This window comes from Argopecten irradians, chromosome 6, assembly GCF_041381155.1.
Source record: "Argopecten irradians isolate NY chromosome 6, Ai_NY, whole genome shotgun sequence".
NCBI lineage: Eukaryota > Metazoa > Mollusca > Bivalvia > Pectinida > Pectinidae > Argopecten > Argopecten irradians.
This window is the reverse complement of record NC_091139.1, coordinates 6,615,214-6,626,453: the sequence shown is the minus strand read 5'-3', so window position 1 is coordinate 6,626,453 and position 11,240 is coordinate 6,615,214. Positions and strand designations below refer to the sequence as shown.

General features: G+C 36.6%; 1 protein-coding gene across 1 annotated transcript; it reads right to left on the bottom strand.

Moving 5' to 3' along the window:
- Positions 1-949: 949 nt before the first annotated feature.
- On the bottom strand, positions 950-11,196 carry LOC138324820 (transcription factor BTF3 homolog 4-like). The gene is made up of 7 exons (XM_069269995.1): positions 11,096-11,196; positions 8,694-8,754; positions 3,832-3,945; positions 3,274-3,382; positions 2,711-2,809; positions 1,702-1,761; positions 950-1,362 (listed from the first exon to the last, which is right to left on the bottom strand). The coding sequence occupies exons 2-7, from the start codon at positions 8,745-8,747 to the stop codon at positions 1,322-1,324; spliced, it is 477 nt and encodes a 158-aa protein (XP_069126096.1). The 5' UTR covers positions 8,748-8,754; positions 11,096-11,196; the 3' UTR covers positions 950-1,321.
- Positions 11,197-11,240: the final 44 nt, after the last annotated feature.

Sequence of the window (11,240 nt, the reverse complement as noted above, 5' to 3'; positions counted from 1 at the left end):
GATGCCAAGGTCATTCATTTGAGAATTTTAGACTCAAAATGAAATTTCTATGCCTCTATATAGCAAAGGTCAGTTCAATGGCATATATTAGTGATGTTGTTTTAAAATTTCACCTTATTTGGTCCCAATCATCTCAACAACTTGGTATCCCCTCATTTCAGCATGCTACAGAAAAACTTGTGACAATTTTTTTCACACCACTATTGGACCTTGTGGCCTTAATTTTAACAAACTAGTAATCCTTCAACCCAGCACGATACATATATCTGTGTTTCATGGATTGAGAAGTCATAAAAAGTGATAAGATGATGAGTGGCTGAAGGAGTAGACCACTAGACGGTGGGTGGAAACTACACTATGGAACAAGCTCGTGAAAAGAGGGATCCTGGTGCCCACCAAAGAATGAGCTTTGTCTGACAAGGGAAAGAGGGATCTTTTCCCTGCTTTTCAAACTTTTTCAAACATACTACATATGGAATTGAAGACAGATTGCTTCATTACTTTCTGAGAAACAGTAGTGAAATCCATTATGGCGGCTGGTTGGCCATCTTGTTGACCGATCAGTCCCAAAGGTACTATGCACAACTAAATTTGAGACAGATTCCTTCAGTTCTTACTACGCTTAAGGGGAACCTAAACATGGAATCTGAGAGATATCCCTTTAGTAATTTTTAACAAATAGCGATAACTATCAAAATCCAAGATGGCGGTCGTTCGGCTATCTTGTTGACTGATCAGTTACAAAATGCAATATGCAAAACTATGGCCCTAGGGGAACCTACATATAAAATTTGAGACAGATCCCTTCAGTACTTTCTGAGAAATAGCGGTAAAAAAGCATTGTTAACGGACGGATGGAAGGACAACAGATCACAGACGAAAGGCGATTTGAATAGCCCACCATCTGATGATGGTGGGCTAATACAACTGATCACAACATAATCCAAGATGTGAGAATTTTTTTTTTATTTGTACTTGGACATAGGTCAAGATATCTTTGTAAAAACAGCTGTTTGTCGTCCGGTGTCCAAGTACTGTAGTGAGTGGATTTATTATGAAAGGCGTCCATAAAATGTTTCCCTCTATTAGTGTAGATATTGTACAAGTATATTTTTTGCCAATCTTCTTTCGACAGGCAGTTAAAGCATCATTGTTCATGACGTTTCCTATTACGACCGCATCTTCATTTTTATTGTCATCGTGTTTATAAAGCGCTAAAACTGGGTCAGGGTAGTTTTTGATATTCACACAACTCCAACAGATTTCATAGTATAAACAAAACCAGTGATGTCTCCACATGCTATTAATGTTGAATCTTAATTTATTCTCCTTTAGACGTCTCATCAAAATTTCCAACCAGATCTGAAAGAAAATAAAGGGACAAGTTATATACAGTTTGCCAAGATTTGTTTCCTATGCTTATGAAAGAAAAATAAATATTGTAATTTAACTGATGTGGTTTGGAATCTGTTGAAAATAGATATAAGTTGAATTGTCTGATCAATGATGTCATAGCCTAATGTTATGTATGAGGTCACAAATTCACAATATATACAAGTCGTTTCAAATGACATCACAATATCTACAGTTCAAATAAACATGTTTATAATCTGTCATTCACCTCTTCTCGGCATCAACATAGTATCTTATTGTTTGGGAAATAAAATCTAAATTTGAATCAAGCTTTATTAGATTACTCACCTGGAACTTCATCATCATCATTATCAATGTCTTCTGTGGCAGGCTTGTCTCCAGAGCCACCTGAAGTTGAAAAACGAACATATAAATTATCGGATCAGATTTTCACATATGTACAAGGATTCGAAGGAAGTGGGTGTGTCACCTGCACAGCAATTCAAAATTTATCAATTTTCAGTCAAAATTGAGACCTGGAACACTATCCAAAGCAAGCAATTTCTTTAAAGGAGTTGTACATTAATGTAAATATAATTACAGTTGAAGGGAATTTCTATTGACACTGAGCTTAACCCAAACCATAATCCCAAGCAGGTATTTTCCCACAAGAAATTTGAGCATAATCAGCCAAAAAGAAGTTTAATTGCTGCATAAAAACTTCCAGATGCCACAACTACTGACTGTACACATATTTTGGTGCATCAAATTTTAGTAATATTGATTTTGAACAGGTAATAATGCAGTGATCAGATGAAGTCGTGTATTTATAATACACTGATGTATACACTAATGACATACAGAAAATATAATTAGCAAAATCATATTATAGGTGTGGTGCGAAAATGAGTATCGGTTACTTTCCTTCCAGAGCATTATTGTATTACTGTAAGCAACAATCAGCCTTAAAATAACTTAAAGGAGGACCAAACAAAAATATTACTAGCTTAAAGGAGGATCAAACAAAAATATTACTAAGTCAAGCCATAACTAGAAGTTTACTTTAATATGCTGATGGAAGTCTTCCTTTGAAACTATTTCAAATGGTAAGAATTTGTTGACCTTTGACATTTGGACTATTAAAGACTACAACATTTGTGTTACAGATAATCTAGATTTTAATATTTTAGTGTTATTTCATCTAAGTGATATGCAAAGTTAAGTCCAATTATTGAAGTCCATCATTTACTCAGTGACTCATTACTAACTCTTGTAATAATATACCCTAATCCCTTCGACATGGAGTCACAGTTCTACTTGGTTATATAATCATGAATCGATGTGTTCTGACACCTACCTGACATGCTACCTGTGACAGAGGATGCTAGCTTTTTCAGACTACTTAAGCTTTCAGCTCCTAGTTGATTGAGAATTCCAGGCAGCATCTCAGCAATTTCTGAAATCCAAAGGAAAAGAAACTAGACAGGAAGTTCATCATTTCAATACATCTTAAAACAAAGTCATTTAGGTTTTGTCAGTTATTAAATGATAATGCACGAGCAAGAAAACTTTCGTCAATGACTGCTGCAAGAGATGTACAACCATATACCATGTGCTACTCGATAAAGTTTGTGTTGTACTTGCATCTCCAGTGGTGATGGAACATAATTCTTGATAATCTTCCTGATGTAATGATGTTAGCGGTGTATGTAGACTTTTTTTCACAGTCATTCCATCACCGGCAGAAACACTAGTCCCCCACAAATGATATCAGGTGTAAAATGTGAATTAAAACCATTTTCTTCTTCTTTAAATATTCATGACCTAGGTATATCTATAAGTTTATCGAATTATTCCCCCTTCAAAAAAGACAAGAAATTAAGAAACCAGTCAGTGTTATGGTAATATTTATCTTCTTACGTTTGTTCTCGGCCTGTCCTGTAATTGCAAATGTGTTCGCAGCAAGTGATGCTTGCACTTTAGGATTATTGAAATGGATGACCATACCATCATCCTTGATCATGTTCACCTGAAATCAAAATAGAAGTTCTTCAGTATTTACCAGAATGAGATAATGAATGCCAATATTTAAGTTTATTGTATAATCTGCGTGATATCCACGATAATGTTTTTGCAAAATATCACTAGTGTAATATTGACTTGGAGCACTTTGCTGGCTGGAAATTCATTATGATGTTGAGACAAATTTGTGACTTCCGCTTGACTTTTCACAACATATTCAATGACACTAAAATTCTACAAAATCTAGGTAACTGGTTGCTGTACTTGAGATGAAAAAGAAACTTCAATTTGTGTGCATTTGATACAAGATTTTATGAGACATGTCTTTTTTTTTTTTTTTTTTTAAATTAGGCTTTCTCACTTCAGACTTGTTTCATAAAATCTGTATGAAATTATCACGATCACTTATTTCATATGCTTTATTTACTACACAATATGCAAAACACAAAATTTTACCTCCTCAATTCCTGGGATGTTACTGACAGAAAGTTTCTTCAATGAACTTTGTAATTTTTTATCATCTGTTGTTGCTGTACGATGCACTACCTTCTTCTTCCTCCTTGCAGTACCCTGATAAAAAAAACCCATCTCAATGAGTACTCAATATTCTAATCAAAGTACTCGAAGTACTGCAAATACAACGCAACAGAAACAGAAAAATAAAATGAAATCAGATGAATTTCCAAAATCAAAAATACAAGAGGCCCATGGGCCTTAACGGTCATCTGACTATTAGTACAACATAGTCGTTTAAAGATTTTAGCCTATTTGCCGCCCGTGACCTTGAATGAAGGTCAAGGTCATTCATTTGAACAAACTTGATAGCCCTTCATCCCAGCATCCTACAGGCCAAATACCACTACCCTGGGCCTTCTGGTTCTTGAGAAGAAGTCGTTTAAAGATTTAAGCCTTTTTGACCCCTGTGACCTTGAATGAAGGTTAAGGTCATTCATTTGAACAAACTTGGTAACCCTTCATCCTAGCATCCTACAGGCCAAATACCACTACCCTGGGCCTTCTGGTTCTTGAGAAGAAGTCGTTTAAAGATTTAAGCCTTTTTGACCCCTGTGACCTTGAATGAAGGTTAAGGTCATTCATTTGAACAAACTTGGTGGCCCTTCATCCCAGCATGTCACAGGTCCAATATCAGTACCCTGAGCCTTCTGGTTCTTGAGAAGAAGTCGTTTAAAGATTTTAGCCTTTTTGATCCCTTTGACCTTGAATGAAGGTTAAGGTCATTCATTTGAACAAACTTGGTAGCCCTTCATCCAAGCATGTCACAGGTCTAATATCAGTACCCTGAGCCTTCTGGTTCTTGAGAAGAAGTCCTTTAAAGATTTTAGCCTATTTGACCCCCGTGACCTTGAATGTAGGTCAAGGTCATTTTTTTAACAAACTTGGTAGCCCTTCATCCCAGCATGCCACAGGCCTAATATCAGGTCTCTAGGCCTCTTAGTTATTCACAAGAAGTTGTTTAAAGAATTTTAGCCTATTTGACCCCTGTGACCTTGAATGAAGGTCAAGGTCATTTATTTGAACAAACTTGGTAGCCCTTCATCCCAGCATGCCACAGGCCTAATATCAGGTCTCTAGGCCTCTTAGTTATTCACAAGAAGTTGTTTAAAAGAATTTTAGCCTATTTGACCCCTGTGACCTTGAATGAAGGTCAAGGTCATTTATTCGAACAAACTTTGTAGCCCTTCATCCCAGCATGCTACAGGCCTAATATCAGGTCTCTAGGCCTCTTAGTTATTCACAAGAAGTTGTTTAAAGAATTTTAGCCTATTTGACCCCTGTGACCTTGAATGAAGGTCAAGGTCATTTATTTGAACAAACTTGGTAGCCCTTCATCCCAGCATCCTACAGGCCAAATATCAGTACCCTGGGCATTCTGGTTCTTGAGAAGAAGTCATTTAAAGATTTTGGCCTTTTTGACCCCTGTGACCTTGAATGAAGGTCAAGGTCATTCATTTGAAACAAAACTTGGTAGACTCCCTCCATCCCCAGCAACTACAAGCCAAATATCAGTACCCTGGGCATCTGGTTCTTGAGAAGAAGTCTATTTAAAGATTTTGGCCTTTTTGACACCTGTGACCTTGAATGAAGGTCAAGGTCATTCATTTGAACAAACTTGGTAGCCCTCCATCCCAGCAACCTACAGGCCAAATAATGAGTACCCTGGGCCTTCTCTGGTTATTGAGAAGGAAGTTGTTTGAATGAAAAGTTTACGCACGGCACACGGCGGACGGCGCACGGCGCACGACGACGGACGGTGCATGGATGACAATAGGTCATCCTGACCCTTCGATCAGTATGACCAAAAAAAGAACATTAGTATCGCTAACAAGAGGCCCATGGGCCTTAACGGTCATCTGACTAATAGTACAATACAACATAGTCGTTTAAAGATTTTAGCCTATTTGACCCCTATGACCTTGAATGAAGATCAAGGTCATTCATTTGAACAAAATTGGTAGCCCTTCATCCCAGCATGCGACAGGCCTAATATCAGGTCTCTAGGCCCTTAGTTATTCACAAGAACTTGTTTAAAGGATTTTAGCCTATTTGACCCCTGTGACCTTGAATGAAGGTCATAGGTCATTTATTTGAACAGACTTGGTAGCCTTCATCCCAGCATGTCACAGGCCCAATATCAGTACCCTGGGCCTTCTGGTTCTTGAGAAGAAGTCGTTTAAAGATTTTAGCCTTTTTGACCCCTTTGACCCTGAATGAAGGTCAAGGTCATTTATTTGAACAAACTTGGTAGCCCTTCATCCATGCATTCTACAGGCCCAATATCAGTACACTGGGCCTTCTGGTTCTTGAGAAGAAGTCGTTTAAAGATTTTAGCCTTTTTGACCCCTTTGACCTTGAATGAAGGTCAAGGTCATTCATTTAAACAAACTTCGTAGCCCTTCATCCCAGCATGTCACAGGCCCAATATCAGTACCCTGGGCCTTCTGGTTCTCGGAAGAAGTCGTTTAAAGATTTTAGCCTATTTGACCACTTTGACCTTGAATGAAGGTCAAGGTCATTCATTTGAACAAACTTGGTAGCCCTTTATCCCAGCATGCCACAGGCCTAATATCAGGTCTCTAGGCCTCTTAGTTATTCACAAGAAGTTGTTTAAAAGGATTTTAGCCTAGTTTGACCCCTGTGACCTTGAATGAACGTCAAGGTCATTTATTTGAACAAACTTGGTAGCGCTTCATCCCAGCATCCTACAGGCCCAATATCAGTACACTGGGCCTTCTGGTTCTTGAGAAGAAGTCGTTTAAAGATTTAAGCCTATTTGACCCCTTTGACCTTGAATGAAGGTCAAGGTCATTCATTTGAACAAACTTGGTAGCCCTTCATCCCAGCATGCCACAGGCCCAATATCAGTACCCTGGGCCTTCTGGTTCTCGAGAAGAAGTCGTTTAAAGATTTTAGCCTATTTGACCCCTTTGACCTTGAATGAAGGTCAAGGTCATTCATTTGAACAAACTTGGTAGCCCTTTATCCCAGCATGCCACAGGCCTAATATCAGGTCTCTGGGCCTCTTAGTTATTATTCACATGAAGTTGTTTAAAGGATTTTTAGCCTATTTGACCCCTGTGACCTTGAATGAAGGTCAAGGTCATTTATTTGAACAAACTTGGTAGCCCTTCATCCCAGCATCTTACAGGTCCAATATCAGTACTCTGGGCCTTGTGGTTCTTGAGAAGAAGTCGTTTACAGATTTTAGCCTTTTTGACCCCCTTTGACCTTGAATGAAGGTCAAGGTCATTCATTTGAACAAACTTGGTAGCCCTTCATCCCAGCATGCCACAGGCCTAATATCAGGTCTCTTGGCCTCTTAGTTATTCACAAGAAGTTGTTTAAAGGATTTTAGCCTATTTGACCCCTGTGACATTGAATGAAGGTCAAGGTCATTTATTTGAACAAACTTGGTAGCCCTTCATCCCAGCATCCTACAGGCCCAATATCAGTACCCTAGGCCTTCTGGTTCTTGAGAAGAAGTTGTTTAAAGGATTTTAGCCTATTTGACCCTGTGACCTTAAATGAAGGTCAAGGTCATTCATTTGAACAAACTTCGTAGCCCTTCATCCCAGCATGCCACAGGCCAAATATCAGGTCTCTAGGCCTTTTAGTTATTCACAAGAAGTTGTTTAAAGGATTTTAGACTATTTGACCCCTGTGACCTTTAATGAAGGTCAAGGTCATTTATTTGAACAAACTTGGTAGCCCTTCATCCCAGCATCCTACAGGCCCAAAATCAGTACCCTAGGCCTTCTGGTTCTTGAGAAGAAGTTGGTTTAAAGGATTTTAGCCTTTTTGACCCGCATGTGGGTATCCCATTAAGATGAAGGTCAAAGGTCAATTTATTTGACCTCACAACTTAGGTAGAACCTTCGTCCACAAGCATCCTACATGGCGTAATATCTGTTACCCTGGGGCCTTCTGGTTCTCGAGAAGAAGTCGTTTAAAGACTTTTTAGCACTATCCTTGACCCCATGTAGACCTTGAATGAAGGTCTCCATGGTTCATTCATATTGAAACATAATCTGGTTAGCCCTCTCATCCCAGCATCCTGTAATCAGCGTCCATATATGAGTACCCATCTGGGCCTTCCTCGGTTATTGAGAGAAGGTCGTATTGTAATAGAAAAGTATACGGACGTGGGCTGGACGGCGGACGGCGGACAGGGGGCGCAACGGACAGACGGACCCGGTTGCATGATTGACAATAGGTCATCCTGACCCTTTGGGTCATGATGACCTAATAAACCATATTATAAAGACTTTGATATCAATTATTTCAAGAACATTCAACTCGATCACAGAAAATACATGTTTTGTTTGACATTTTTCTTCATTAAAGTTCCTACATGAAAAATTACAAAGAAAACAAAAGTCCTTCATTAAAATGAGTTTTTATCCTCAATATACTCTTGTTTCTTATGTTGCACATACACCTATTTTGGTAAAAACCATGCACATATGAGGGCAGCCTTATACATTATTCTGCCTCTACCTCAGATCTGTGTTTAACATTCGTTTAAAAACATTATTTTAAAGTACACAAAAAGGGCATATGATTAGTTTACTTTAAAATTATTTCTCCAGAGATTATGTAAGTTGGACAGAGGAGTCACCAGCAAGCAACAGTTGACCTAGATGGGCTGTGTATTATATAACACTCTGTGTGTCTACATAATGGTCTTTTGATTCATTTCCACTCCCATTAAAACAAATTAAATTCTTCCAAACTAAAACAATGAATGGCAAGTAAAGTCAGGTCCTTAATTGGTAGGTAGAATACAAACTTAGGCTCACCTTTCCGCCTATGCGGACTTGCTGTTGCAGCTGCTTCAATTTTTCAGGATTCATTTTCAATCTACAACAACAACAAAAAAATCATCAAAATGCAGTTAACAAGTTAAATGAAATAATGCAAAAAAAAAGTTTGTTAGCTACTTCCAACTTGTATAACTCAAAGACCCAGTTTAATTTGGGAGTGATTACTTTTACCAATTAAAAGTCAACTTCAACCTAATAATTCTATTAATGTGTTTCCTTAGGTTTATGTTATTGATATAATAGTAAAATTTGTCTAATTTTGTAATTTATCTACAACCAAAATACAACTAATGATCTATCAATGACATATTACTACTTCTACATTCAGGGATCAATCTAGCTCTGATTTATTACCATTTGTGGGTAGATTTCCCCTCAAGGAATGAATTCCCCTCTGGCCTAAAATTCACTTAATGAATTAAAAATTCCCGATTTGAAGCTAAAACATTAACGTGTTTGTAACACATCCACTGTGACTTATTTTTCATTATTTTTTTAGGCTTTTGTTTGCAAATTTCTTGAAATTTGTCATACAGCTACTGCATATTTTATGATAAACTCAAATTTTTCATTATTGAGCTTAAAGTCTTGCTTTATTAAATCTAAAAATAAAATAAGTGGTTTTACAGTACTTTTCATCAAAATGAATATAATTTTGGAACAAAATAAGAAGATTCAAATTCCCCTATAATTCGTCAAACTTTTCCCCTATTTTGAAAAAGGTTAGTTTCCCCCAAAACCTAGATTGATCCCTGACATTGATCTGTAATGTCAAATTAAATGCTGCAGCAATTTGTTTTACATTTCAACATGTTTATAATGAACAACAAATTCATGGTTACAACATAGTAATTCTCATTCGACATCAAGATGTATGTAATAAATGTATAACAAATTATGCTTATAAAAAGTGATTTACTGTACTATGTAATTGCTAAGGGTAATGTCTACTATGGTACTAAGAAGACTTGCATTTTGTTCAAATTCATCTTTTATTACATATCAATCATCACAATATCAGGGGCTAGTTAAACATTGAACCAGTTCAATTGGTATAAAAATATATGGTATTATAAACAGGTTACTGGATGTCTCAGAGTTTAGCTCAAACATCATTTATCATTAAAGACTGATGTTTATATAGAACACCATTTATATTACCATTCTCTGGATTCAGTGTTTTTCCTGGGTATTTGGGAAATTGTCACCTGGTGAAAATTGGGAAATTTTGTGCGATAAAAGTAGGAAATGAAAAATGTTAACGATATTTATGGAAATTTTGGAAAAGGTAGAATAGACAATTATGCTTCTCTAAGAATCAAGTGTAAGAATGGTTACTAAAATATGACGTTCAGACTTGGGATTTCCTGAATCTTTTAGTTTCGTCGCACTAAATCTGCGTCAACTCACTGATTTGGGAAATTTAGACATGGATTTGGGAAAAAAACACCAAGAAATGCAATTGGGAATGGGTCCTTATTTCAGCCCCAAATTTATAGGCAGGAAAAACACTGTGATTATTGATCTATTATAGTCTTATGTATAATTTTGAAATTTGTATTCCAATCTTCGACTCTCCTATAGTGAAGTATGAGCTTGATTACTTGAGACTGCATAGTTAGTCACTATACCCATCTCAAAATTAAAACTTAATGTATCAAATAAATGGATCATTTTGTCTTTGTTTATTGCCCTTCTATGTCTTTATCAATATTTTTGATAGATAATGGATGCAGGCATTCAGTGAGCTTCTATACCAATATCTACATTTAAATAATTATAGAGTTGATCAATTGTTGTTATTTCCTATAATTACACTTGTCTTATATACTTATAGGGCTTTGACATTGCATCACCAGTCTTATTTCATTTTAACCGGTTACTCAATCCTTTAAAATAGACATTATTTTACAATAGAGAATCTTTAACAAATTAAAGACAATTGGCAATGATCTTGTTTCCATATAATCGGCTAACATAGTATCACATGTTCATGCACCATGTCGTTCCATTTCCTAATATGTCAAAAACCGTTTCTATGAAGTAGTTTTAGATAATTTTCAAGATAGAGTAGGTAGTCGTTACGACACAAATTAGGAAGATCTTATAAAGAAATCATCGAATTGATCAATAAGACAGACATTGTCATTGAGATATCCAAAAAGTAAATGCGTTGGATGAATACATGTCTATGCTGGAATGTCACTGTTAATTTATCTGTGAACAAACAACGCCGTGTGATCGTCAATATCAACATCGATACGGAATTCACGGATCAAGTTGTTCAGCTAGCAGACCACAAACATCTATATTTGTTGGTTATTTTCAAAATACAGTGAAACTTCATGTGTTATTTTGTATCAATATACTGTATTTACCCTGAGTTTTGATCAACAAAAATGAAGACCCACGAGGTTTTCTATGGCCGCCGCTGAAGAGGGCTACGTCATCGTTATTTGTGTAAAAGTCTATATCAAAATTTGATTATTGTTAGTTAAATTACATACCATAACAAAATATTGA

Excerpts from the sequence above, each read along its gene's own strand:
- LOC138324820 (XM_069269995.1), bottom strand. The coding sequence starts at position 8,747 with ATGAATCCTGAAAAATTGAAGCAGCTGCAACAGCAAGTCCGCATAGGC. Across the intron at positions 3,383-3,831 it reads ACATCCCAGGAATTGAGGAG|GTGAACATGATCAAGGATGA; the intron begins GTAAAATTTTGT and ends TTTTGATTTCAG. Across the intron at positions 1,762-2,710 it reads TGTCACAGGTAGCATGTCAG|GTGGCTCTGGAGACAAGCCT; the intron begins GTAGGTGTCAGA and ends TTTCAACTTCAG.